A 27,002-nucleotide genomic window follows, 5' to 3' on the forward strand; every position below is an offset into this window, starting at 1 on the left:
AATTTTTCTCAACACAGTTTTCTTGAAAGTATCAAATTGATACTAAAGTGAATTAAATTGATGCCAAAAATTTGGTCAATTTTATATTTGTTCCACATTTTTGGTATCAATTCGTTGTTATTTGATACTTTTAAGTTAACAGTGAATACTAAAATCGACAAATTCATCTTATTTCTAAAAATTTTATGGTTGTTAAAAAAATGTTTAATAAATGAAATTCATTTTATTGTCTGACATAAACAAGTTTTTACTACTTAATTTGTTTTTAATAAATAAAAAAATTTGTAATATAAATTTGTACTTAAAGAATAATTAATAAAAAATTAATTTGAATTTGTCTGTCTTGTTTTTATTACTTAATTCATTTTCCAAAAATAAAAAAATTAGAGATAAAATTTTTATTATTCAAAAAATAATAAATCGTTGGTAATAATACAAAAGAAAAGTTTTTAATATCAACTTGCATTCTGACAGGTTCTCCACTGTAAAAGTGAAATTATTTTTCGACTGTTTTTTAAAAAAATAGAGGAATGTGAATAAAAATGTGATGAAAATGGGAATGGAGAAGGTGTTATGAAATATTTTCTCATGTCTCAAAAAAATATAGAAAAGATAATGTCATGGACAGTGATAGTTGTCTTCTGCAAAATGTGTGATATCAATTTTTCTGTTAAAGTTTAGAAAAGAGCGCGTGAATTGGGCATTTTTTTTTTTAATAACGCTTGTCAAAAAATCTTTTTCAACAATGTCACTGGCATTTGGCGCCAGCCAATATCATTTGAGCGAAACGTTTTAACAGCTGGCAAACTGCAGACACGAATTCTTTTTGTATAGAGAGAGAGAAACAGAGACAGAAACCGAAATAGTGAGAGAAAAAGACAGAGAAACAGAGCGAGGGAGAAAAAGATACTTTTTTTAGAACCAGAAAAATATGAGAAAATAAAAAAAAATACTAAAAAAAAAACAAAAGAAATATTCAAAACACAATTTTATAAAAATACTCGAAACAAATTGGATTATTCCGTAAAGCAATGCACCAAGTTTTCGCTCTTTTTTTTGCAAAGGAGAGAAAAAAATGTTTCCCTAAAATACAAATTTTTTTTATTCTAAAAAAAATTTTTTTATTTCATCCTCTTATTTCGACACATTCACAAAATAACTTTTTCTTTATTAATATTTTTAATCTTTTTCTGTTTTTAAAAAAACTTCCCAACAATTGACACTAATATTTCTGAATTGTCTGGAATTTTATTCCACTCCCTCTCTTTCTCTCTTTTGACTTGATGATGACATGAACAAAAAAAAAGTAATGTATCGTTGAGTATATAGAAAAAAAAGGAAAAAAATGCGTCGGTGACAAAGGCTTGTATGTCACAAAGCGTGCTTTAAGTACACTACATGTTTTGCACTAAGAGACTTTACAGAAAACAATATATATATGTATATATAAAAAGAAAGGGAGAAATTTTTTTTCTCTTTTTTTTATATATGAAAAATACTCGAGTGCAAAGAATGAGTAATTTCATTTTATAGAGAGAGAGAGAGACCCGATATATTTGTTTTTAATTCACCTGGCAAGGAACAATTGAAATATTAAATGTAGCGAGTAGAAATTCGGGTCGATAATGAAGCTTCCTGGGTGAAATTCAATTTAAAATGTGCATACTATTTCCGAAATAGAAGTGTACATTTCATTACAAGAAATCTCTTATTAAATTAAATTTTCCCTGCGTTATGTTAATATAAATCTTGAACTGTGGTATCTAATCTGCAATTTTATCTTAAAAATTGATTTGATATTAGTTCTATTTTGACCCGATCACATTTATCTTCAACTGTAGCTTGATAAATTTTTATTTTCTTCTTTACTTTCATTTTCACTTTCACTTTGATAGAAAATGAATATAAAAAGTGTCAAAGTGAAAGTGAAAATGAAAGTAAAAAAAATCAAAATTCATCCAAGTGAAAATGAAAGTTTATTTTTTTAAATTACGAATAAAAGTCTGTCAAAGTGTTAGTAGAAATAAAAATAAACAGTTTTCCAAGTGACAGAGAAAATTAAAATATTGTCAAAGTGACAATAAAAATAAAAGTTTGTCAAAGTAACAATGAAAATGAAAATGAAAATGAAAATGAAAATGAAAATGAAAATGAAAATGAAAATGAAAATGAAAATGAAAATGAAAATGAAAATGAAAATGAAAATGAAAATGAAAATGAAAATGAAAATGAAAATGAAAATGAAAATGAAAATGAAAATGAAATGAAAATGAAAATGAAATGAAATGAAAATGAAAATGAAAATGAAAATGAAAATGAAAATGACAATAAATGAAAATGAAAATGAAAATGAAAATGAAAATGAAAATGAAAATTAAAATTAAAATTAAAATTAAAATGAAAATCTGTTAGTGTCAGTAAAAGAACCTCTCTAAGTCATAGAAAAAATTAAAATGAAAGTGGAAATAAATATCTGCCAAATTGACAATAAAAGTAAAAATTAAAACTTGTCAAAGTGAAAATAGAAGTGAAAGTGAAAACCTTTCAAAGTGTCAGGAAAAATGAAAACGTCTCAAAGTGCTAATAAAAATAAGAAAAAAATATGTCAAAGTGAAAGTGGAATTAAAAATGAAAGTGACAATGAATACCTAGAAAATTAAAATGAAAGTGAAAATGAATATCAGCCAAAGTGACAATAAATGTAAAAAGGTATAATTGTCAAAGTGAAAGTAGAAGTAAAAATAAAAATTCGTCGAAAGGGCAGCAAAAATATAAATATTTTCAAGTGCCAGTAAAGATAAAATTAAAATCTGTCAGAATGATAGTGAAAATGAAAATAAAAGTCTGTAGTAGTAATGGTAGTTAATATTTACTTGTCTGGCATTTACTAACGGAAGGAAGCTTGAACAAAATATGTTAGTGAATATATTCAATAAAAGTTACAGTGGCAGCAAGCAAAAGTTGAAGGTGCTTACTTCCTGTAGCGTAATATTAACAAACGAGAATATAATAACAACAGCAAGTAGGAAATTCTAACAATGACAAAACAATTAACCAACTCATAACTGTCCAATTCAGTCGGCCCTCTGGACACCGTTCCTCGAACCATAGTTGCGTCAAAGTGTCATGGACAACGAGGTCCACCAGACCGGACTAAAATTGTGTTGTAGGCATAATACCGCGACAAACTCGACTCCAGCCACAGGAAGCAAGCCCATTATAATGTCAAACAAGTCACACACCAACCAACAAACACCTTTATCGTATAACGAAATTTTTAACCCCAAAAAATACAAAGTCTACTCTTTACATTTTCATAGCAAGAGAAATATTCCAAAAAATTAATTTTTTTTGAGTTATTTTTTTGAAAAAATAAATTAATATTAAATTTTCGTTTCTTTAAACTTTAGGAAAAAGTGCTGCCGCAAGGAAAATATTTAAAGACTCATAGACACAGCACATTTCTTCTGAAAATGCCTTTTGCTTGACGATAAAGTGCTTTTCTTATGGGAGCAAAATTCATCGCACAAGCATGGCCAATCAGGTGACAATGGATCGTAAATTCGAGCCAATCAGGAGAAAAGCCAAGACGTGACCACGGGACGGTATTGCTTATGAATTATTTAAGTGAAGGGAACAGCGCGGAACTGTTTTCACTCACCCTACGAGATTCATCTCCCTTTTTTTTAAAAAAAAGGAAAGGAAAAAAAAACTAAAAGTACAGCCTCCTTCCATGGCTATAAATTTCAGTCTCGTTTCCTTTTCACACCATCTTTAACTTTATGAATCGATGCACTCGTAAAATTTTTTTCACCGATTCTTCTCTACTTGGGGCAATTTTTTTTATGATGCAGTCTAATTTATATTTGCATCATCGTTAAAAAAGAAAAAGGAAACTGTTTTTGCTATCTGAGGAGAATTTTTTCCTTTTGAGATTTTTAATATTCAACTGTAAAAATTACTTTAAAAAAATAATTTTTAGAGAGGTTCTTTTACTGACACTTTAACAGATTTTCATTTTCTTTTTCACTTTCACTTTGACGGAATTTTTTTTCATTTTTATTGTCACTTTGACAATGTCGATTTTGTAATTTTCATTTCTACTTTTACGTCCATTTTCTCTTTTACCTTGAAAGACTTTTTATTTTAATTATATTTCCACTGTAATTTAAATTATCATACATTTTTTATTTACTTTCATATTTGCATTCACTTTAATATATTTTTTATTTGTGATTTCAAATAAATAATTTAATAAACTTTCATTTTTACTTTCACTTTGTTGCTTCTTATAATAACTAGATATCAAAGTGAAAGTGAAAATGAAAGTAAAGGAAAAATAAAAATTTTTCAAATTGTAAGTGAAGATAAATGTTAAAGTAAAAATGAAAATCTATCAAAGTGACAGTGAAAGTAATAGTGTAAAAAAATCTATTAAAGTGAAAATAAAAATGTAAGTGTAAAGAAAATGCTATCAAAGAGAAAATAAAAGTGAAATAATTTTAAAAAATTGACATTCATTTTCACTTGGATAAATTTTTATTTTTTTAATTTTGTTTCCACTTTCACTTTGACACTTTTTATGTTCACTATCTAACAAATTAAAATTGATAATGCAAGTAAAAAAAATAAAATTTATCAAGTTGAAGAGAAATGTGAAAGTAAAAAATTAAACTCTATTAACAAAGTGAGAGTGAAAGTAAAAGTAGAAATAAAAATCCATTAAAGTGAAAGTACAAATGAAAGTAAAAGTGAAATTACATAATTGACTCATAGGTTTTTATTTTTAAATATAAATAAAAATCTATGAAAGTGAAAATAAAAATTCATCAAAGTGATAGTAAAAATTAAAATTGAAAATAAAAATCCATCAAAGTGAAAGTAAAAATTAAAATGAATTCCATTTTCTCCACGACACATTTTTCTTTAAATTTTATTTTTACTTTGTAATGAAATGAAAATAAATTGAAATAAAAAGATAATGAAATGAAATAAAAAAGTGAAAAACTAAAATGATAATGCAAGTGAAAATATAAACGAAAATTAAATGAAAATGATAATGAAAGTGAAAATCAAAATGTTAATGAAATTAAAAAGTGAGAAATGAAAAAATAATAAAAGTGAGAAATGAGAGCGAGAATGAAATCAGAAAATGAAAATAATGATGAAAGTGAAAATCTGTCAAAGTGAATGTGAAAATAACAGTGAAAAACAAAGTGAAATTGCAAAAATAAATGTATGAAGAATTTCCCTGAATGAATAATTTTTAGAGTCATTCTCCCTTTCACTTTCATTATTTTTTCATTTCTCACTTTTTAATTTATAAAAGAAAAAGAAATAAAGAAAAAGAGAATGAATGAATGAAGAAGAGTAAGAATTTTCTTCAAAATCATCTGGGTAACAATTTTTTTTTTAAATTTCCTCCTACGTTTGGAGAGTAATAAATATACAAACCGGTTATCAAGAAGAGATATAATATCGAAAGTGAAAGTTGAATATATACAGAAACCAAAAAGCATGCTGATGATTACATTTGCAATTATGACGTGTTAATAGACGCCTCCACATTTATACTGTGAGCATTTCTCAATAGATGCCTCCTAAATCTCACCCTTTCTTCCTCATAACAGAAACTACCCATTCCAAAAAGCCGCTCACATCTCACTCACCCCTTTCGAGCTTTGTGCTTTGAATGCCTTGCACACATTCCCGATGCTACTACCCACCAACCTCTCTCATTTCCCCTCCCTTCTCTCTTTCCCACTCTATCTCTTTCTTCCTCTACTGATCTTTCTCACACGCTTCCGGTTTCTCTCTCTCTCTCTCTCTCTTTCTCCCTCTCTCGTTCGATCTTCCTTTTCTCAAGCTCTTGGTACTCTCATTTAGTCGAGACGTGCTTTGCCTGTATATAGGGTGTCTCGTTAATATAATCAGGGTCGAATCGCGCTATTCAGCATTGACCTTGACCTTCTACAATTCTGCATTCAAACTTTTCACTCATATCACAGATTTTTAGTGTGCAAATAAATTTCTCCAAAATATATTTTTCCAAGAATTATTATTATTTCGAACACAATAAATCAGAATTTTGTATTTTAAAAACTTGTCCTTGGATTTTATTTTCAAAAAGACGCTAGTTGGCAGTACTTACTGTTAAATATTATTATTATTATTATTATTGTTTATTTATTATTATTATTTTTATTATAGGTCAGAATTCGTCAACAAAAAAGTAATTTTCTTAATCGAAATGTTATTGAAAAAATATTTTTATTTGGCCTTCGGAGTGTTTCTACCAAACGAAAGAAACAACTTTTTTTTTAAATACTTTATTGCAAAATGAATCCAAAAAACAATTATTTATTTAGACAAAAATTATTCAAGATATAAAATGGTGGTTTAACTTCTCCACTTGAGAACGCCAAGGTCACCACCAGGTGGCGGAAGAAATTCCAAGAAGAGAAGGTGCCATCTAGCGGTGAACTTGGCGTTCTCAGGTGGAGAATAACTCCATATTGAATCTCAACATGTTTTTTCTTTATTAATAGAATTGAAACCCGAAATATTCTTTTTTTAAAATCCTCTTTTTGAAATGAAAAGTTATTAAGGAAACCATTTTTTCCCAACATTTTCTTAATAAAATAAATAGAAAAATAAGCGTAGCAACTAAATAGTCAATTTATTTCAGTCACCTTATAGAAAAAATATGAAACAAAATTATTTAAAACAAGAAATAAATAAAATATTTAATAAAATAAGAAAAGAAAATAATTTACCAGCAAAATTCGTAATAGAAAGGAATGGCACGTTTCATATTTATTCTATAATTACCCCTGTTGACGGTAAAACAAGTTAGACTACATAAATTATTAAAAAAGTAAACAATATTTATATTCCATGAAAATAAAACGACCAGAGAAAAGAGACACTTAATGTGTATAAAAAAAAGTCGGTCAAGAGTATTAAAAAAGTTTCTCCTCACAAATAAGTTTGGTAAAGTTACGTTAAATATATTTTAATGAATACCAGTGACGAGCTCTCTTTAGTCAAACGACAAAATTAAATAAAAGTTAATTTCTTTCAGAAGGAATGCATCTTCTTTTGATGTTTTTCCAAGATCGGTACGGGACACAGTTTACCAACTGGATTTGCGGCTTAAGATGACGCAAAAGGGAGAGAGAGAGAGAGAGAAAAAGTAGGGGCTGTAGTCGAGAATCCAACGCAAATGGGGTAAGATTAATAAAAATAAGAACCGAGCGGTGGAATGAGGCGTCAGAAAACGTCGACGACTTTTTCTTTATATATATATATATATATATATATATATCTGTATATTTTCACCTATATATATATACAATATTTATTCTCACCAATAACAGAAGTCTTTCAGCCATAAAATAATAACCGCCTCTTGAGGGAAAATACTGATATATAAATATTCTTCCACTTTACACTTTTCAATTCTCTCTATTTATATATATTTATATAATGAAATAAAAAGGAAGAGAATCGCAAAAATATAACAAGTAGTATACGTTGGGAAAAAATTATATTTAATAAATAGAAAAATAAGCAAGAGAGAGAGGATATCGTCGAAAAATTGAAAAATGTGGTTTTGTTTAAAGAATACCTCTTTGTCTTTGTCTTCTATAATTGCTGTTGTTATGAATCTACAAAAAATATCTCTCAAGTGTAAAAAAAACTCACAAACGAAGGACGAGTAATTTAATACAACTCATATTTCTTATCAAAGTTTTATATTTAATCATTCTTTTACTTATTTTCGAACAATCATTTTTTGTATCCTTCCACTGTCACTGTCAATTAAATTAGAATTAAAAAAAATAGTTTTTTCGTATTTATATGAAAAAAAATTTATTTATATTAAATTTTAAAATTTTTACTATATAAACCAGCGTCGTTTTAATCGACACCAATTTTTTATGAATTGGAAATAAATTCTAAAAAAGTTCTGAGTACCTCAGTGTTTCGGAAAAAGCTCTTCTTCAATAAAAAAAGCTTCAAATTGATGAAAAAAAGCCAAAATTTGATAACCATCTCCAAAAATTATTTAAAAAAATTGTCAAGACCAGCGTCGTTTTTGAAGACACAAATTTTTTCTGAATCAGAAATAAATTCTAAAAAAGTTCTGAGTACCTCAGTGTTTCGGAAAATGCTCTTCTCCAATAAAAAAAGCTTTAAATTGATGAAAAAAAGCCAAAATTTGATAACCATCTCCAAAAATTATTTTAAAAAATTGTCAAGACCAGTGTCGTTTTTTAAGGTACAAATTTTTTCTCAATCGGAAATAAATTCTAGAAAAGTACTGAGTACCTTCGTTTTTCCGAAAAAGCTCTTCTTTAATAAAAAAAAAGATCCAATTTAATGAATAAAACCCCAAATTTGATATTCGACCCCCAAAAATTTTGAAAATAAATGTACAAGACCAGCTTCATTTTCCAGGATAAAAATTTTTTCATAATAGAAATGTTAAAATATTAAAATAAAAAACTTGCAAAATAGAAAAATAATAATAATAATAATAACTTGCAGTCTAACAAATGTCTACTGCTTTAATTCAAAAATATTATTTGTTTGAATAATTATTTTCAATTCAATCATCTATTCCATTTTCATTTAAACAGAAAATATGTTTCAAAATTTTATGTTTAATTCAAATTTAAAAGTTTGATTATAAATAATTTTAAAATTAACCAGAAATTATGAATGAATTAAATATATATTTTCTTTAAATAAACTGAAAATACGTTTAAATTGAACTTAAATATATTTGACTCTATATAGAAAAGATATTTTAAGTTTGATTTAAACTTCAAACAAAATTTTCTTTAATTAAATAATTTGTTTTCTTAATGAATATTAACAGAACTGGCATTTACTGACGGCAGGAAGCGAGTACAAAATATTTCAGTGAATATATTCAATAAAAGTTGCAGTAGAAATTCCAAATCTCTGAATTTGAATCAGATAAAAATAACTAATTTATAAGCAAAAAAGTAACTCACTAATTTAAATATTAATCTGATCATTTAGTTAAAATAACTGATTTTCAGTTAAAAATAATCGAATTTTCAGTAGATTTTTTTTAACTCATTCAATTTGTCAAGTTTAACTAATTTTTTAGTTATTTTTTACTAAAAATCAGTCGTTTTTTTTTACTTTCAATCAGTTATTTTTTTGAAAACTGAAAAATTTGAATCAGTTAAAAATAACTGATTTAAAAGCAAAAAGTTAGTCACTAATTCAAATAGTAATTATTTTACTGATAGTTAGTTAAAAATGACGGATTATCAGTTATAAAAATAACTGATGTTACAGTAAATTCTTTTTTGACTGATTCAATTAGTAAAGTTTAACTAATTTTTCAGTTATTTTTTTACTGAACATCATTTATTTTTTCACTGAAAATCAGTTATTTTTAATTGATTCAGAAGCAAAAGTCAGTCACTGATTGTCTGTTAAAACCATGATTTTTAACTGATTCAAATTAAGAGAGTAAAGTAATTTATAACTTTAGAGAGTATTCCAAAGAAATATTTTAAATGTTCCAGGAATGTAAATGGAATATTCCGTATAATATTAAATTAAAAACAACCAAAGACACATATTTCAAATTTTCAACTAAAATAAATAATTTTTTTTAACTGCAATTGTTAAAAGATTTAGAGTATTAAACGTTTTATATGGAAGGGGGAAAAAAAAGTGAAATTCGCTTTGCTAATAACGAGAAAATGAAAAGAAGGGGAGAGGGTTCGGGGGGGAAAGAAAATTCAGAAGGTGAAATAACGTTGCAAGAGAGAGAGAGCGAGAGAGAGGGAGAGAGAGAGTTGGGAGATGGAGGCAGACGGTTTGTATTTCAAATTTAAAAGCATTCGACAATGGTCGCTTTTCGTATTGTTGACTCACTCAGCGAAGGAGTGGAAAGGAGAAGCGGAGTTTTGAGGGAGCCTGAAGGGCGGAAAAAGGGGTGAAGTTTTGTAAGGGACTGCAGACAATTTCCGCGAAGCTCAGTGGCTTTGGGGATCTCCAAATAAATTATTCCACGGATGAGCGACGCTGCTTATTTTTCGTCGCTTCGCTACCTCTTCCATGTGACTTAAAAGGAAATTTATTTTTGTCAATCTAACTTTTCAAATCCAATGTATCATCCTAATAGGAAATATTTTTTTCCATTCTTAAAAAATCGCAAAATTTTTTCTTTTCGTAAAATTTTTTCCTCCATTTTTAAAAATATTGCGAGAAATTTTTTTATCTGAGACAAAAACAAATCAAAATGTTGCTTTCGCAATACTTTTGATTCCCTTTTTGTCTCTATTGTTATCTTTCGAAAAAATAGTCGCGTACATTTCGATTTTTCATTTTTTTCATTTCAATTTTTTTCTAACCTTGTTTTTCCACTTTTATACTTTTATAAAAAAAACATTCATTTCGAAAAATCGAAATGAAAACAAGAAATTAAAAAAAATTGAAATAAAGTACTTTATTTCAATTTTTTTTATTTCTTGTTTTCATTTCGATTTTTCGTTATTTTTTATTTCTAATTTCCATTTTTTTACGATTTTCTTTTCTTAATTATTAATTAACAGGAGAAAAAAAATAATTGCATTTTGCAGTTATTATGAATTCATATCATGATGAATTTAGCAAACAAAGAGCGTGCGGTATGATCGAAAGATATTAACGATTTTTTTCTCATTCAAGAAGGAAAGAAAAGAGGGTGACGTGTCACGTAAAAGGGAAAAAGGAGAGAGAGAGAGTGAGGGGTGGGGTGGGGATTCCACACAAGGGTTTTTGAAAACAGCTTGAAAGAGCTGAGCTTGCAGACTCTTGTCTACATGAAGAATGTAGAGCCATCTCGCAAGTGTGTAAAATACCGCCTATTCGTTGTGCAAAGCAAGTGGGGTTATACTCGGCACCACTACTTTTGCATGAAATATAAATAATTAGTGTATGATATGTGTATATAAGCGGGTTGTGGCCGGGTGCGCCAGGCGCAATATATCGACGTGACCCACGGCTTTATTTCAAGAGCGGCCATATTTTATCCGCTAAATTAGCTTTTCCCGGCTGCGATTTATGTCGCTCGCTTCGAGAAAATTGCCGGGTAAATAGATAATTTCACGGCTCTGCTTCTAAAAAAGAATGTGTCTTTTCCTTGACACGCGTCACTCGCGAGTGACTATTTTATTTTTGCTTTTTCCAAACGAAGAAATAGTCGATTGTATAATTTTAATTTACTCACCAAATTTCTGATATTGTTTATCGATTCTTAATTTTTTTTAAAAATTTAAAACAATAACGGAATGTCTGACTAAAACTAGTGTTGACTACTTAAATTGAGGAGCAAGTTTTCAAAACTTGATAAATCCGGCATATAGTTTCTTGTTTCGAGAAAATGAAACAAATGACTTTCCTCACATCTAGAGTTAATTTTAAAATAAAAAATTTGTATTAATTTATTTTCATAACAATGTTTTTATATTTAAGAAGTTTTTGTTTTAATTAAACATTATCTTAATTAAGCGTTTTAAAGGTTTTGGTAATTTTTTCTAACAAAAAACATATAAGTCATATTGATTATGTCAGGAAGTTTTTAAATTGAAGATTCGTTACTAATAACATTTTTGTCTTAAATTTAACAGTAGCACATCGATATTTCAAGTTCTTAAAATATTAATCTTATGTTTATCTCAATTGTTTTGAAAAATGAATTTATCAGCTTTTGAAAATTTGATCCTCAATTATTTTTCAAAAAATAATACGTTGGACTTTTCAAATAATTTTATAAAAGCTACTTTGTAATATAATTATATCAAATATCTATTTTAAATACTAATTTTATGGGAAAAATTTAGAAATTTCTCAAAATTAAGGTTAAATTTAAGATTTAAACACCATTGTCTGACTAAAGTTGGCCTTACCTACTGAATAGACGATTTTCAAGTTTTATAAAATATTTTTACTACTTAAACTTACATTAACAGTTAAAATTGACTATTAAGTAAATAGTTTTTATTACCAGAAACTATTAACCAACTATTTATAACAACCAACAGTTGTGTCTGACTAAATATAGTCGTGACTACTTAAATTATTTTTCTAAAAATTATATTCTGGACTTCTCAAATAATTTTATAAAACCTACTATAAAATAGATAACTACTGACTAATTTTATAGTGAAAATTTAGATTTTCTAAAAATTAAGGTCAATTTTAAGATTTAAACACCCTTGCCTGACTAAAATTGGTCTTGACTACTGAATAGACTGTTTTCAAGTTTTACAAAATATTTTTACTATCTTTACTTACATTGATAATTAAAATTGACTATTAAGCAAATAGTATTCATTACCAGTAACTATTAACCAACTATTTATAAAAACCAACAGTTGTGTCTGACTAAATTTAGTCTTTATTACTTTAATTATTTTTTCGAAAATTATATTCTGGACTTCTCGATTTATTTTATAAAAACTACTATAAAATAGACAACTACTGACTAATTATACGGTAAAAATTTTAAATTACTGAAAATTGCACTTTAATTTAAGATTTAAACACCCCTGTCTGACTAAAATTGGTCTTGACTACTGAATGGTTTTCAAGTTTTAGAAAATATTTTTACTACTTATATTTAAATAAACGGTTAAAATTAACTATTAATTAACTGTTACTTATTACTATAAACTATTAAGCAACTATTTACAATAACCGACAGTTGTGTCTGACTAAAACTAATCTTGACTACTTAAATTATTCTTCTAAAAATTATATATTGGACCTCTGGATTAATTTTATAGAAACTAACTAACTGTAATAGTTATCTAATGTCTATCTTACTGACGAATTTTATTATTTATGGTAAACATTTAGAATTACTGGAAATTTAACTTAAATACTACTTAATATATCGTTTTTACCATTTGTACTACTTGACACAAGTATTTTGCAATTTTTAGTTAAATTTTTAATTTCCCCAACTGATAAAGTTCTTTTTAAACAGTGAAATTATTAGTAATATCAGTAGAATTAGTAGAAAAGACCAATTTCGGTCAGACTAAATTGTTATTTTACAGGTTTTAGTTTTATGACTAATCATCAAATTTAAAAAGAAATATAAGCATTCTTGTCTGACTAAATATTGTTTTTACTACTGATTTGAATTTTTGAATACTTTGCTTCGAAATCAACGATCACTCAAAGGGAGAAATTTATCATTTTGTCTGACTAAAACAGTATACATAATTATTGAATTTGACTAAATTGTAAATACTCTTCTAGAAAAATGTTTATGTCTGACTAAAACCTTTTTTGACTACTTGAATGATCAGTTATTCAAATTTTATCAAATAAATAATCCACCTTTGCCACTGATTAAAGTCACTGAAATAATTGCTCACTCTTGCTTTAAATAATTAATTTAAATTGTTGTCTGACTAAAATTTGTTTTTACTACTTAAATTATCGATTTTCAACACGTTGACTACTTAAAACAAATATTTTACAATTTTGGTTAATATTTAATTTCCTCTAAAAATGAAGTACGTTTTAAAAAGTAAAATTAGTAATATTGATATTAGAAATAAAATTAGAAGTAGGTAGTAAAAAATAATTTCAGTCAGAGAAAAATATTAAGTCCCGTTAAATTTAGTAGTCAAAGCACATTTAGGTCAGCTTTTTATGTCTGACATAAACTTCCTTTTACTACTTTGGAGCTAAAACTGACATTTCGTATTTATAAAATTTTGTCTGACTAAAGTCTGTCTTTACTACTTAAATATTTACGTTTTTCAATACGTTGACTACTTAAACACAAATATTTTACAATTTTAGTTAATATTTAACTTTCCTCAACAAATAAAGTGCATTTTAAAGAGTAAAATTAGTAGTAAAGAGCAATTTCAGTCAGACAAAAATATTAAGTTCTGTTAATTTCAGTAGTAAAAATAGTTTTTGTTTGTCTCGCATAAACTTCTTTTTAAATCTAAATTTTTAGATTTAAAACTTTTGTCCGACTAAAATTTACCTTTACGACTAATTCAAAAGAAAGAACGTTTTGAGCGATTAAAAAAATTCTGACAAGTAAGAAAAATGACAAAATTAGATCAATATTAAGGGACGTAGCACTTCACCAATATAGAGCCTAGTATAGTTAATGAGAGAATTAAAATAGAATAATTTTAGCCTAGACGAATTTCAATTTCTACAAAAGAAATAAATTCAGTTATCAACAATTACAACCGTGTTTATAAATGATACTTGAATAATAATTAGAGAATAACAGTAATTTATATACTAATAACTGGAACTCTATAAATTATTATGTAAATATTCGACACTATTCCTTTATTATTTACATAAATGAATCATGCAATTGTTCTTTATAAATTATTAATAATATGAATTGTTAAATTATTCCCGTGAATAATAAATTAACTCGTGGCAAATTTTTTTGCAATTACAACAATAGAATTTTTTCCCATTCTATTATTTTGTTGGTATTATATTTCTTTTTCTGTCATTTTTGTTTCTTTTTATCCTTCTTTTGATATTATTTTCATTTTCAAAATTTTTTTTCTCTTTTTACAAATTTTTCTTTTTTATAGGTACCGAAGGTAAAAAATAGAATAGATTTTTTTTCATATGCTCGATTAAGGAATAATTAAAGAAAAATAAATTAAATTGACTTTATTTCTGCTATTTCAAGGTCGAATCGTACTTTCGCAATCAAAATCCACTTTCAGACTCGTAAAAAACGACATCGTGAGGATTATGATAGGAACGTTGGTGGAAACTAAGAGAGAGAGAGAGAGACTTTCATATGAAGGGAAAAGGGACTTGAGGGGGGAGGGAGGGAGGGATGAACGAAGCTTTCAGGGATTTCCAACGCTATCGTCAGAATTATACGCGTCTTTTTTACGAACCTCCGCGTCTGGAATCCTCTTGCTGAATTACGCATGGCTCTCCACCGCAACGAGATCCTGTGATGGCTCTTCCGAGTATAAGTGAAATTCTCCCCCGAACAAATGTAATAATATTCTCTTTAATCAATGATTCTTAAAATAATTCTCTTTAGTTGATGTAATTGTTCTGCTAGTCTGAAGTCAAAATTAAAAAAAAACTATTACCTAGTGTTAAGTTAAGAATCAAATTGATATTAAAAAAAAAAACTTAAGAGCAGGGTTTGAATACATTTTTAACAATTTTTTGAAAATTATTTAAATCTTTCATAAAATTATTTTTATAGTATTTTTTTAGAGGAAATTAATGATCAGGTCAGGAAATATTTTGAACCGTTTTGAATTTTTATTTTTCTTAAAAGTTGATAAATTTTAAAATCCATTCGTAATTTACTAGAAAATGTGTTTTTGCATCTGCAAGAAAAATTCCGAAAGAAAAACTTGATGTTTACTATTTTTAAAGTATTTTTTCTAAAATTGTTTTTATATTGAAAATGTTAAAAAAATTTTAAGATATACCATTTTTATTCAAGTTTTTAATATGGAAATTCATTTGTTTATTTTCTAATTTCAAAGTAAATAATAATTTATCATAAATAATTGAAAAAGAATTGAATAAAAATGGAATTTTAACATTTTCTACCTGAAGACCATTGATTTCTTCTCAAAAAATTATTATTGAAAATAATATTATAAAAAAATTTTCAAATAAACAAAAGTTTAAAATAGTTTTTTTTTATTTAATAATAACTTGATTTCTTTATTTCTATAAAAATAAATCGAATTACTAAAAAATTTTTTAGTATTTTTAAATATATACATATATATTTTTTTTAACGAGTGTCGTATAAAGTTTTAGGTATTCCAGTATTGTTGGTCTTTCCTGCACGCTCGTCTTCTATTCGCTTCCCTTTCCCTCTATATAACCCCTCTCTAGTTCATTCTCATAACGTCACATTCTCGGACGATCCATTTCCAGATTAAACACGCGTAAAACTCCACTCTCGCCGTGTGGCATACACAAGAACTCTCGTTGGCAACACAGAATATATCCTACAACCGTACATAGAAACTTTTCGTTTGCTCGTTTTCCACTTCTAAGGATCATTCCATAGAGTCGTTGAGAAGTTACCGAAAGACGTTTTCCAAATTACCTTCAAATTGCTAAAAACTGTTTATGGTGATTGTAGAATGAAGGAAAAGAAAAAAAAATTCAAGAAATATGCCTATTTTTAGTGTTATTCTTTTTTTTAAAATATTTTTTAAGAATTTTTCTAAATCTTAAGCATTGTTACTACAATCATAAAATAAATTTTGATATTATTAATTAGTAAATTTTTCGATTTCTTGAAATCGATATTATTTTTGGTAAATGCTACTAATTTCAATTCTTTTAATTCTTCTTTTTTAGAAAAATATTTAGTTATCTGTCTGACTGGAACTAGTTTCTACTACTGAATTAGATAAATTTGTAAATATTTTCTAAAAACAAATGTGTCTGACTGAATTTTTTTCTTTACCACTGATTTGACTGCTTAAAACGTACTTTTACTATTTTTCATATAAAAGTAATAATTTCTACTATTAATACTAATAGGTAAGTGAAACAAATTTACAAATTTAAAATCTCTTGTCTGACCGAAACGTGTTTTTACTACTTGAATGGTCAGATTTAAAAGTTAATTAATTTTCTACGACTTAATTTACTGTTTTTACTATTTTTAGCACTTGAAACAAATATATTTTACACATTTTAAGTTAAAAATTTACCTTTTCTCAGCTGATGAAGTACGTTTTAAACAGTAAAATTTTTACTAATATCAGTAGAATTAGTAGTAAAGACCAATTTAGGTCAGACAAGACTGTTAAGTTTTTGTTTTTACCAATTATGATCAGATTTAAAAAGAGTTAGAAGCATTCCTGTCTGACTAAAGATTGTTTTTACTACTCATTATTATTATTATTATTATTATTATTATTATTATTATTATTATTATTATTATTATTATTATTATTATTATTATTATTATTATTATTATTATTATTATTATTATTATTATTATTATTATTATTATTATTATTATTATTATTATTATTATTATTATTATTATTATTATTATTATTATTATTATTATTATTATTATTATTATTATTATTATTATTATTATTATTATTATTATTATTATTACTTATTATTATTATTATTAGAGTTTCTAAATATTTTTCTTCGAATTCTACTACTAATTCGAATTCATAATAGAGAAATTTATGATTTCGTCTGACTAAAACCGTACTGTAATATTGATTTTGACGAATTTGAAAATAATGCTCTACCAAAATGTTTGTGCCTGACTAACAACTTTTTTGACTACTTAAATTATCAGATATGAAAATTTTATATAATAAACAATCGACCTTTACCACTGATTATAACCACTAAAATAAAAATAGCTCACTTCTGTTTCAAATAATGAATTTAAATTTTTATGTCTGACTAAAAGTTGATTTTACTACTTAAGTGTACGGATTTTACAATGTTGCCTACTTGAAATTGAAATAAATATTTACTATTTCTTTGACCTTAGAAATTATTATGCCTGACTGAAATTTTTCATTACTATTTAAATTTACGGTTAATTCTATGCTGTGTACTAAACTAAATAATTAAAAATAAAAACCTTTGACTTTTAAAATAAACTTTTGAGTTTTATTTACAAAAATTATGTCTGACTAAAATTTGGCTTTACTACTTAGATTAGCAAATATTAAAATTTTATAAGACTAAAACCTTCCTTTACCACTGATGAGGAATTCAATAAATAAAACAGTAGCTTACTCTCGACACTTCAATTGTCAAATTAAAGTTATGTCTGACTCAAATTTGCCTCTACTACTTGAATTTTGCGTTTTTAAATATTTTATCCATTTGAAAATAATATTCGTTACCTTTTTAATTGTTGAAATTAACTTTTGACCTTTAGTTACTAGAATTGATTAATTGTGGTTTCTTTTGTCTGACTAAAATTTGCTATTACTACTGATTTCAATAATTTAAAACGCTCATTAACTACTAGAATAATTGACGAATACTTGATTAGTAAAATTTATATTGTTGTCGGACTAAAATATATTACTACATAAATTAACTGTACTATATTTTAACATTTTTATTGTGTTGATTATCTGATTCTGTCAATTTCAGTAGTATAGGCTCATTTAGGTTAGTTTTTTCTCTTTTGAAGTTGTCTGATCAAAATTTACCTTTACTACTTAATTCATTTGTTTCAGTAAATTTGGGCTGACTAAATTTTGCCTTCACTACTGATTTAAAAACTTAAAACTCTAAAGAAAGAGTAAAACTTAATAGATATTTTTTAGAAAATTTTGGCTGACTAAATTCTTCCTTTTCTACTGATATCAAATCTCAAAACGCATAAGAAAGAGTATTTCGTTATAAAAACACTTTTCTTTCTATTTATTCGTATCTTTTGCTCATATACGTTTTCAAAAGTACGTAGTTTTACGGTAAAAGAAAAAGAAGAAAAGTTCCAGAAAAGAAGAAGAAGAAGAATAAAAACAGTTTTAATCCTCGTCTACATCCTGAATATATTGTATCGAAAATAACTCTCTGTATAATTTTGAAACTCTTCTATCAGAGAAGAAAGCTTTGGCTTGATTTACACCAGCTTGTTTACGTGTCGATATTTTAGAAGCTGTCTATATACTTTATCGTTGTAGCGACTTTTCATTTCGCGGGAGATATTATCATCCAAAACTTTGAACTTACGTTTTGATCCTCAAGGAACGCTCTTTCTCTCTCTCTCTCTCTCACTTACTCTTCAACTCGATGGCACCACACATGGAATCTTTCTCGATTGTAAGTAGCTGGGATTAAGGAAACTTTCTACCAAGTCGACGTGCCCAATGGCGCGTGCTTCTAGTCTTCTATATACGTATGTATACTTACGAGAAACCGAAGAGATACTTTAGATCACGCATTATGTCTCGAACAAAATGAAACTTCTTATCGAACTCACTGCACTTTCCAACTAACATCTTTTTCCAAGTTAATGTTCCGTATTCTATCGCTTCAAAAAAAAAAAAAAAAAAAATCTTTCAATAAAAACAAAAAACGATTTAATTAATTTTTTCCTTGTACATTATATCCGTTTAGTTTGATTTACACGATTTTAACAAAATAAAAAGAAAAACAAAAGCGACAGAAAATATTATTTTGGCAAAACTGTTTTTCTATTCATTCAAATGTTTTTTAATAAAATAAGTAGAAAAAACAAATTTTAGACGGACAAAACTAATTGAATTGGTTTTTTAATAAAAACGGTCAATTTATGCATTCTTTTAATTAAACAAAAAATATTTAATAGTAAATTTTGTATTAGAAGTTCTATTTATGTTTAAACATTTTATTCAGTAGTAACAATAAGTTTCAGTCAGACACAGTTATTCAAAGTTATCAATTTATTTAGTAATAGTAACTTAAAGTACTTCTTAGCATACTCAACTGATTTTATACTTTTGTCTGACTAAAATTTGACTTAACTACTAAAATTAAGGTACAAAACGGATTTTTACTATTGGAATTGAATAAAAAATAATAAAACAAATATTTTAATATTTTATTAATATTTTAATATTTTAAGTAATATTCTAATATTTCACTAATATTTTAATATTTTAAGTAATATTCTAATATTTTACTAATATTTTAATATTTTAACTAATATTCTAATATTTTACTAAAATTTTAACTAATATTTTGGCTAGAATAGTTTTACTATTTTTACTAGCATTTAATATCAGTTACATGGTGTATCGACAAAAATAGTTATGTCTGACTAAAACTTGTCTTAACTACTTCAAATTTAGAATTTTTAACATTTTATCAAAAAAAAATTCCTTCTATCTCTGATTACATTGTATAAAATAATTACTTACTTTACTTCTAATACTGAAAATAATATATTTTAATGACCTGCTTGCTTTAAATGACTTGTCTGACTAAAATTTGCCCTTACTACTTAAAATTTCATTTTTTAATAGGTTCACTGCTTGAAATAAATATTTGGAATTTTTTTTGTATTAAACTTTTTTGTTCAGTAAAAGTACGTTGTAACTAGTAAAATTAGTAGTAAAAAGAAATTTTAGTAAGCCAAAAATTATGAATTCTCTCAATTTCAGGATTCAAAATACATTTCAGAAAGTTTTCTGCTGACTGACATAAACTTGCGTTCACTACTTGAAAATTAACCTTAAATTTTCTATTAAAAAACTTTTGTCTGACTAAATTTTGACTCAACTACTGAATTTACTGTTTAAAACGTAATTTTACTATTCAAATTTTATGAAAAATAATAAAACGTATATTTTTATTTTATTTTTTCTTATATTCTTACATTTTTAGTTAATAAAACACATTGTCTATCAATAACCGAGAAGAATTATTGTCCTGTCTGGATAAAACTTGCCTTGACTACTTAAAATTAAATAATTTCAACATTTTACCCGAGAAAAAAATTCCTTTCACCAAGATTACAATGTCTAGAGTATTTTTTTATTTCTGCTACTTGAAATGTTAAATTCAAATGATTTGCCTTCTTTGACTTGTCTGACTAAAATGTACCTTTACTACTTAAATTTACATTTTTTAATACATTGTTCAATTGAAACAAAAATTTTCAATTTTTTAGTATTAAACTTTTATCTTCAGTTAAACTACGTGGCAAGTAGTGAAATCAGTAGTAAAGGCAAATATTAGTCGGACAAAAATTGTCATGCCTGCATAAAACTTGTCTTGTCGACTTAAAATAGAAAATTTTTATTTTTTACCCGAGAAGTAGTAAAATTAGTAGTAAATACAAATTTTAGTCAGACAAAAATTATCAATTCCGTCAACATGAGTAGTCAAAGTATATTTAAGACAGTTTTCTGTTGTCTGACATAAACTTACATTCACTACTTAAAGCTTGAACCTTAATTTCATATTAAAAAAATTTTGTCTGACTAAAACTTGGTCTTTACCACTGATTTCAATTTTTGAACCAAAAAAAAATAATATATTTCCAATTTTTCAAAGTAAATCAAATTGAGACAAAAAACGAATCAAAAGTGTTGCGAAGCAACATTTTGATCTGTTTTTTGTCTCAATTTAACATTCTTAGCAAAACTGTGAATTTTTTAAACTTTATATCGATAAATTATACTTCTTTCTTTTAACTTGTCCAATGAAACAAATAAATAGAAAAGAAAATAATATTTAGAAATAACAGTAATTTAAAGATATGATATTAAATTGAGGAAAATAAAGATGAAATATGATTCTGGGTCACAATTGTTGAGAGGAAACTTTGAAACGTCTTTCGATAGTAGAGGGAAGGTCAAAAGGCTTTCATTTTAGTGACGATCTTAATGCCTTGCCTTTCTGATTTCCTGTTTCGAAGAAACACGATACTCTTAATGGTGTATAAAATCAACAGCAACTCACATTTTCTGTCTCTCTCTCGCTCTTCTTTTAAGCGATCTCTCCTCAAATGAACTTTGTCAGTGTGGTATACATAACGTTAAGTCAGACACGTAATCAAACATTTATGGAATTGTATTTATTATACGCGGAACTGCATTTGAAATTCGATATTATTTACTCATGTACTAAAAAGTACTTGACACGAGACAATTGAATTTATTCAGTTTTATTGTTTTTTTTTTTATTGGAAAAAGTTTTTATTAACATGCCCTTTTCATTAATTTTTAATAAAATGATAAATAAAAGAAATAAAAATGCTAAATATTAGCATCATTTTATTACATAATCTTCATTATATTCGAGCTCTTATTTTAGCCCTTTTTCATCCTTATTTGAGCCCTATTTGAATTTAATTTTTCTTCAGTCTTTTTATAGTTCAATCTTAGCCATATTTGAGCCTTATTTAAGCCCTATTTAAGCATTATCGTACCTTTCTATTTTTTTGTAAATTAATTTAACATTATTACTGTAATTTTTTTTATAATTTTGTATTTTTTTTTGTTTACTACTTTTTATTGTACATTTTTGTTACTTTTCAAGTCCCTATTAAAAATTAGCATTAACAACAATGAAAATACGGCTTTATGTTAAAGATTTCTGTAATTCTATGCTTAACAATAGTATTCACACTCGAAGTTAATTCCCTCAAAATTTCCAAGCACTTGTTACTGAGAATTAATATTCAGAATCGTTGTATGTTGATTATAGCAAGCATAGAAGGTTTTGAATTTGAATATACTACTCGCAATATCATAATTATAATGAGCAATGTAACAATTCATTAAATTGATGAAATATAACAATATAATATTTATTTATCTACAAAATTATAATAAATAAAATAAAATTATTATTATAATAATTTTAATTTATAATTGTAATAATTATAAATTATAATAAATATTATGTTATTATAAATATAATATGAAATATTATGAATTTTTCCAAAAAAAATTTAAATATCAATAAAAGAATATTCAAAATATTATTTAACAAAATTATAAAAAACAATTATAAGAATTTTGTTCACTATTTTTTTTTTTTTGAGATAATAGTAAAAAAAGGACTTACTTTTTTGCCGTCTAGTTCGTGTGTGCCTTGTGCCAGTACCTTATCTACGCTCGAAGGATCTGCGAATGTGATGAAGCCAAAACCCCTGCAACATTTAGAAATAAATTTAATTTCTGATAAGATTTCACCTTGAGAAAAATTTATTCTATTTTCAAAAATAATTTTCAATTGATCGAACTTGGAATGTCTAAACTCGAAACATTGTATGTATAACGAACAAACAAAACTTTTGTTTTTATCTTTTATTTTTAATTATTATTTACTAGATTTAAAATTAATAATTACATTTTTCTTAACAAAATTTCTCCGTATATTATTAGAAATAAAATAAATAATATTATTTTCTATTTTTAATGGATAAAAATGTATTGAAATATCGAAACAAAAATTAGTTTTATTCATAACAGTAATTTTTACAAACTAAGTAAAATATTAAGAAAAAAAATAAAAAAGTAATAACTCCTTGAATTTATATAAATAAAAATAATTTATATTAATAACAATTAAAATAACAATTTTGTTATGAACTAATACATTCCAGATTAAATCCTTGACAATAAAATTAACATTAAAAGTCTAAACGACTAAAATAATTTAAAATGTGGTTTTAAATTTTTTTCCCTTCAAGTATATAAAGACCATTGTTACTGGTTTTGGAGACATATTTCGTAAAATGTGCACTTTTTCTTTTATATTATAAAATCTACTTGACTAGAACGAAAGTAGCAAATCTGTTAATGAGGTATTAAATTCTATTCATACTAAAATAGTTTGGAAATTCATGCGCTACAGTTGAATAAAAAATTTAAAAAAAAGAAAACTTTATTAAAGTTGGATAATCTAAGAGTGCACCATTGGGATTATAATAAACTAGATTTTCTGAAATTTAGGATGCTAGAGTTTCAAAGTGTTCATTTGGGAATTTCTAAATCTACTGAAAAAGAAATGCTTTTTAAGAACCAAAAAAAAAAAAAAAAAATTTTATATTCAAATAATGTGATAAATTTTTTCACTAGACAGAATGAATTTTCAAATTTATATTTTAATTCCGAAAAATAAAGAATTAAATTCCCATCTATTTATTTTTACGAAACGACATTTTAATTCCGTTGAAAAATAGTTTAAAAAAAAAATTTTAACAAAATTTACTAGTTCAACAATTTTTGTTCCATTTCTATTTGAAACTCTAATTCACTTTTTTTTCTTTGCTTTTCTCCTTTTTCCTTTTTTTTTTACTAAAATTGTAAAAAGTAATTTCTAATAAAAAAGAATATTTAATTTTAATTTGGGAAAATAAAATTAGGTAATGACTTTTGTTAATTGAACAACGAATAACAATAATAATAATAATAATAATTAATTAATTTTTATTCTATAAAAAATGGATGCCAATATTAATCCGAGATTCAAATTTTGATTCTTGATAGTCTTAAAATTCATTTTGAATGCATGTTTAGTCAGACACAAGAGTTGAATTTCGAAAATTCGAATAACTGAAGTAAAGAAGCAATTTCGTGTGTTAAAATATTCAAAAATATTTTATATTTTGAATAACAAAGAATACATTTTTTATTTTAAAAAACTTTAATTATTCAATTTTAGTAAATTTCAATAAATTTCTGAATTAAAATTTATTCATTCCCTTCAGAATAAAAGTCTTATGAATGTAACAAAAGTTCCTATTTTTAAACATTTTGTTATAAAAAATGCTTCTTATTTAATAAGCAATTGAAACAGTTTATTAAATTCTAATGAATAATTTATTGCATAACAAATAAAAACTGATTGTATTTTTAAAATGTAAATTGTATTTTGAAAGCAAATATAAAAAATTGAGGAGGGTATTTTTTATTAAAAATAGAAATTCATTATAATTTTCAATTGGTTAAAAAAATTTCAATAAACGCTCTTATTTTTCACATGGAAAGGTGAATATTAATAGAAGTAAATACAAAAAAATAGAAATAATGAATAAAAATCAAAAATAATAATTAAAACTAAATAAGAATTAAAAATAAATAAAAATTAATTAATAGTAATGAAGAGTAATGAATTTAAATAAATAAAAACCTAAATATAGTTTTTTTTACAAATTTGACATCAGATTTTTAAAATTCTTAAGAAACTTGTTATTCTGGGGTTTTTTCAGTCGCTGATCACGAATTTGACATCAGCTTTTTAAAATTCAAAATGGCGGATCCAATATGGCGGATGAATTTTACAGAATCAATCGAAATCGCTTGAAATTTGCTACTTGGGAGTTTTTGAGGTCGCTTATTACGAATTTGATATCAAATTTAAAAAATTCAAAATGGCGGATCCAATATGGCGGATGAATTTTACAGAATCAATTGAAATGGCTTGAAATTTTCTACTTGAGGATTTCGTGGTCATTGATTACAAATATGACCCCAGATTATAAAATTCAAAATGGCGGATCCACTATGGCCGACTATTTTTAGAAAACCAATAGAACTTGCTTGATATTTACTACTCGGAAATTTTTCAAGGATTCGATGTAACATTCTCAATTATCGACTTCAAAAATGTCTGAGTAACAAAGTTTTTCTAATTACATCAAATTGAGACAAAAAATGTATAAAAACTTTTGCATCGCAACAATGTTAATACATTTTTCGTAAAAAGCAAAAAAAAATTTTTTTCAATTAATCTTTTTGTCCTTAAAAATACTGTGAACTTGTCTAGTTATACAATTTAAAAATCGTATTTGTAGTCATGGATAGACCTCCTTTAACTATACACCCAGAGAAAATTTTATTTTTAAAATTTAAATTTTTTTAAATTTTATTTTTTATACCAAATATATTTTATTTGAGTTAAATATAAACGTATATTTTGTCTCAGAGCCAATTAGATTATTTATTTGTTTTAAATATTTTATTTAACATAAATAAAACATATGAGAAAAAATAAAATTTTATTCAAACCAAATAAAATTTATTTGAAATGAAACAAATAAAAAGTATAGTTGTCTCTGAGTCGAAATGTATCTTTTCTCTGGGTCCACCTGAATTGATTTTTTAAAAACAGTTATAAAAATAAAATTCACAAGATCCGATATAATTTCAACACTGACTAGGTTGCCCTAAAAAAATACAAAAATAATTCAAAAAATTGCTAAATAATACGAAAAATAAAAAAAGAAGATAAAAATAAAGATAAGATTATAAAAAAAGACACGTATCGACTTAAGTGAAACAAATATTGGACTTAGTGAGGAGGAACATAAATTTTCTTTTGCATGGGACTCCCAAGGTATGAAGAGAGAGAAAGAGATATAAATATAGGTATATATATATATATGTATTAAAAGACACATTTTCCAAGGGCCAATTGTACACCATTGGATGGTGCTGGATATAGCCGATACAGTAGTATAACGCGTCGAGCAAAACTGGACGCAAAGCGGTTTGCATTTTTCATGCCGAGACTGCCTCGGCAGTTATTGAAAATATTTACATGTTATTTATGGCGCACACATGCTTCAGAAACCAAACGCGGCAATATCCACCCTTCACAATATACATATATATATATATAATATATATAACTATACCTGAGACTCGATCTCTTTTTCCTTTCCCTTCAATCGTCCAACTTACTCTCTTTTCCCTCGCGTGTACAGAGGTTTTCCGTATTCCCCCCTCCCTTTATGTTACTATTACCAATCCCTATTTTGCTCTCACTCTCTCTCTCTCTTTTTTTTTCTCTCCTGCATCTTTCAATTCGAAAAGAACTTTACGCTTTTCTCCTAACATCATCTTGAAATCTACAAAACATTTCCTATAACGCCTTATAGTTTCGTTCTTTGCCACCTTCAACCACCCCAACCCCCCCACCCTTTCGCCTTCTTCCTCGCATTTTGCCCCATGACCATGAACAACAATTCACGATTCTCTAGAATATAGTTCCTCCTTACGGAATATAGTATTTTTTCCTCTTTTTATTTCTGCTTCTTTTTTTTTTCATTTTTGCCTTTTCTTATTTCTTCTACTCAACAGCTAATACGCGTATAGATTGATCTTTTATTGCCAAGATATCTTATATGGTATATTTCAAATATATTTACCACTACTGTCTGTTTCGGCTAATAAAAGATGAAAAAAAAAATGGACGAAAGAAAAGTCAGGAGAATTCCTCCCGAAGAGAGAGAGAGAGAGAGAGAGAGAGAGAGAGAGAGAGAGAGAGAGAGAAAGAACAAAATATAGATTTAGAGGTATGAGTAAATTTTTTTCTTTACGAGGAAATATATTTTAATCATGATCAATTTCTTTTTCTTTCAAGTTTTGCGATAAAAAAAACTGAGAAAATAGAATATTTGATTAAAATACGAATCCAGTGAGGTTAGGTTCTTAAAAGAAAATTTGCGCGCGCCTACGTGTCAGGAG

At 25.9% G+C, this 27,002-nt stretch overlaps 1 protein-coding gene across 7 annotated transcripts in view; it reads right to left on the bottom strand.

Moving 5' to 3' along the window:
• Positions 1-27,002, bottom strand: part of LOC122505579 (RNA-binding protein Musashi homolog Rbp6) — a 1,132,030-nt gene that overhangs the window by 424,833 nt on the left and 680,195 nt on the right. For all 7 annotated transcript variants that reach the window (XM_043617295.1, XM_043617293.1, XM_043617298.1 and 4 more), the window contains one exon: positions 22,594-22,678. In XM_043617295.1, the coding sequence (XP_043473230.1) occupies positions 22,594-22,678 (85 nt within the window). The remainder of the gene's footprint in view (positions 1-22,593; positions 22,679-27,002) is intronic.

Source organism: Leptopilina heterotoma, unplaced genomic scaffold (assembly GCF_015476425.1).
Source record: "Leptopilina heterotoma isolate Lh14 unplaced genomic scaffold, ASM1547642v1 Lhet_36, whole genome shotgun sequence".
In the NCBI taxonomy this organism is placed as follows: domain Eukaryota; kingdom Metazoa; phylum Arthropoda; class Insecta; order Hymenoptera; family Figitidae; genus Leptopilina; species Leptopilina heterotoma.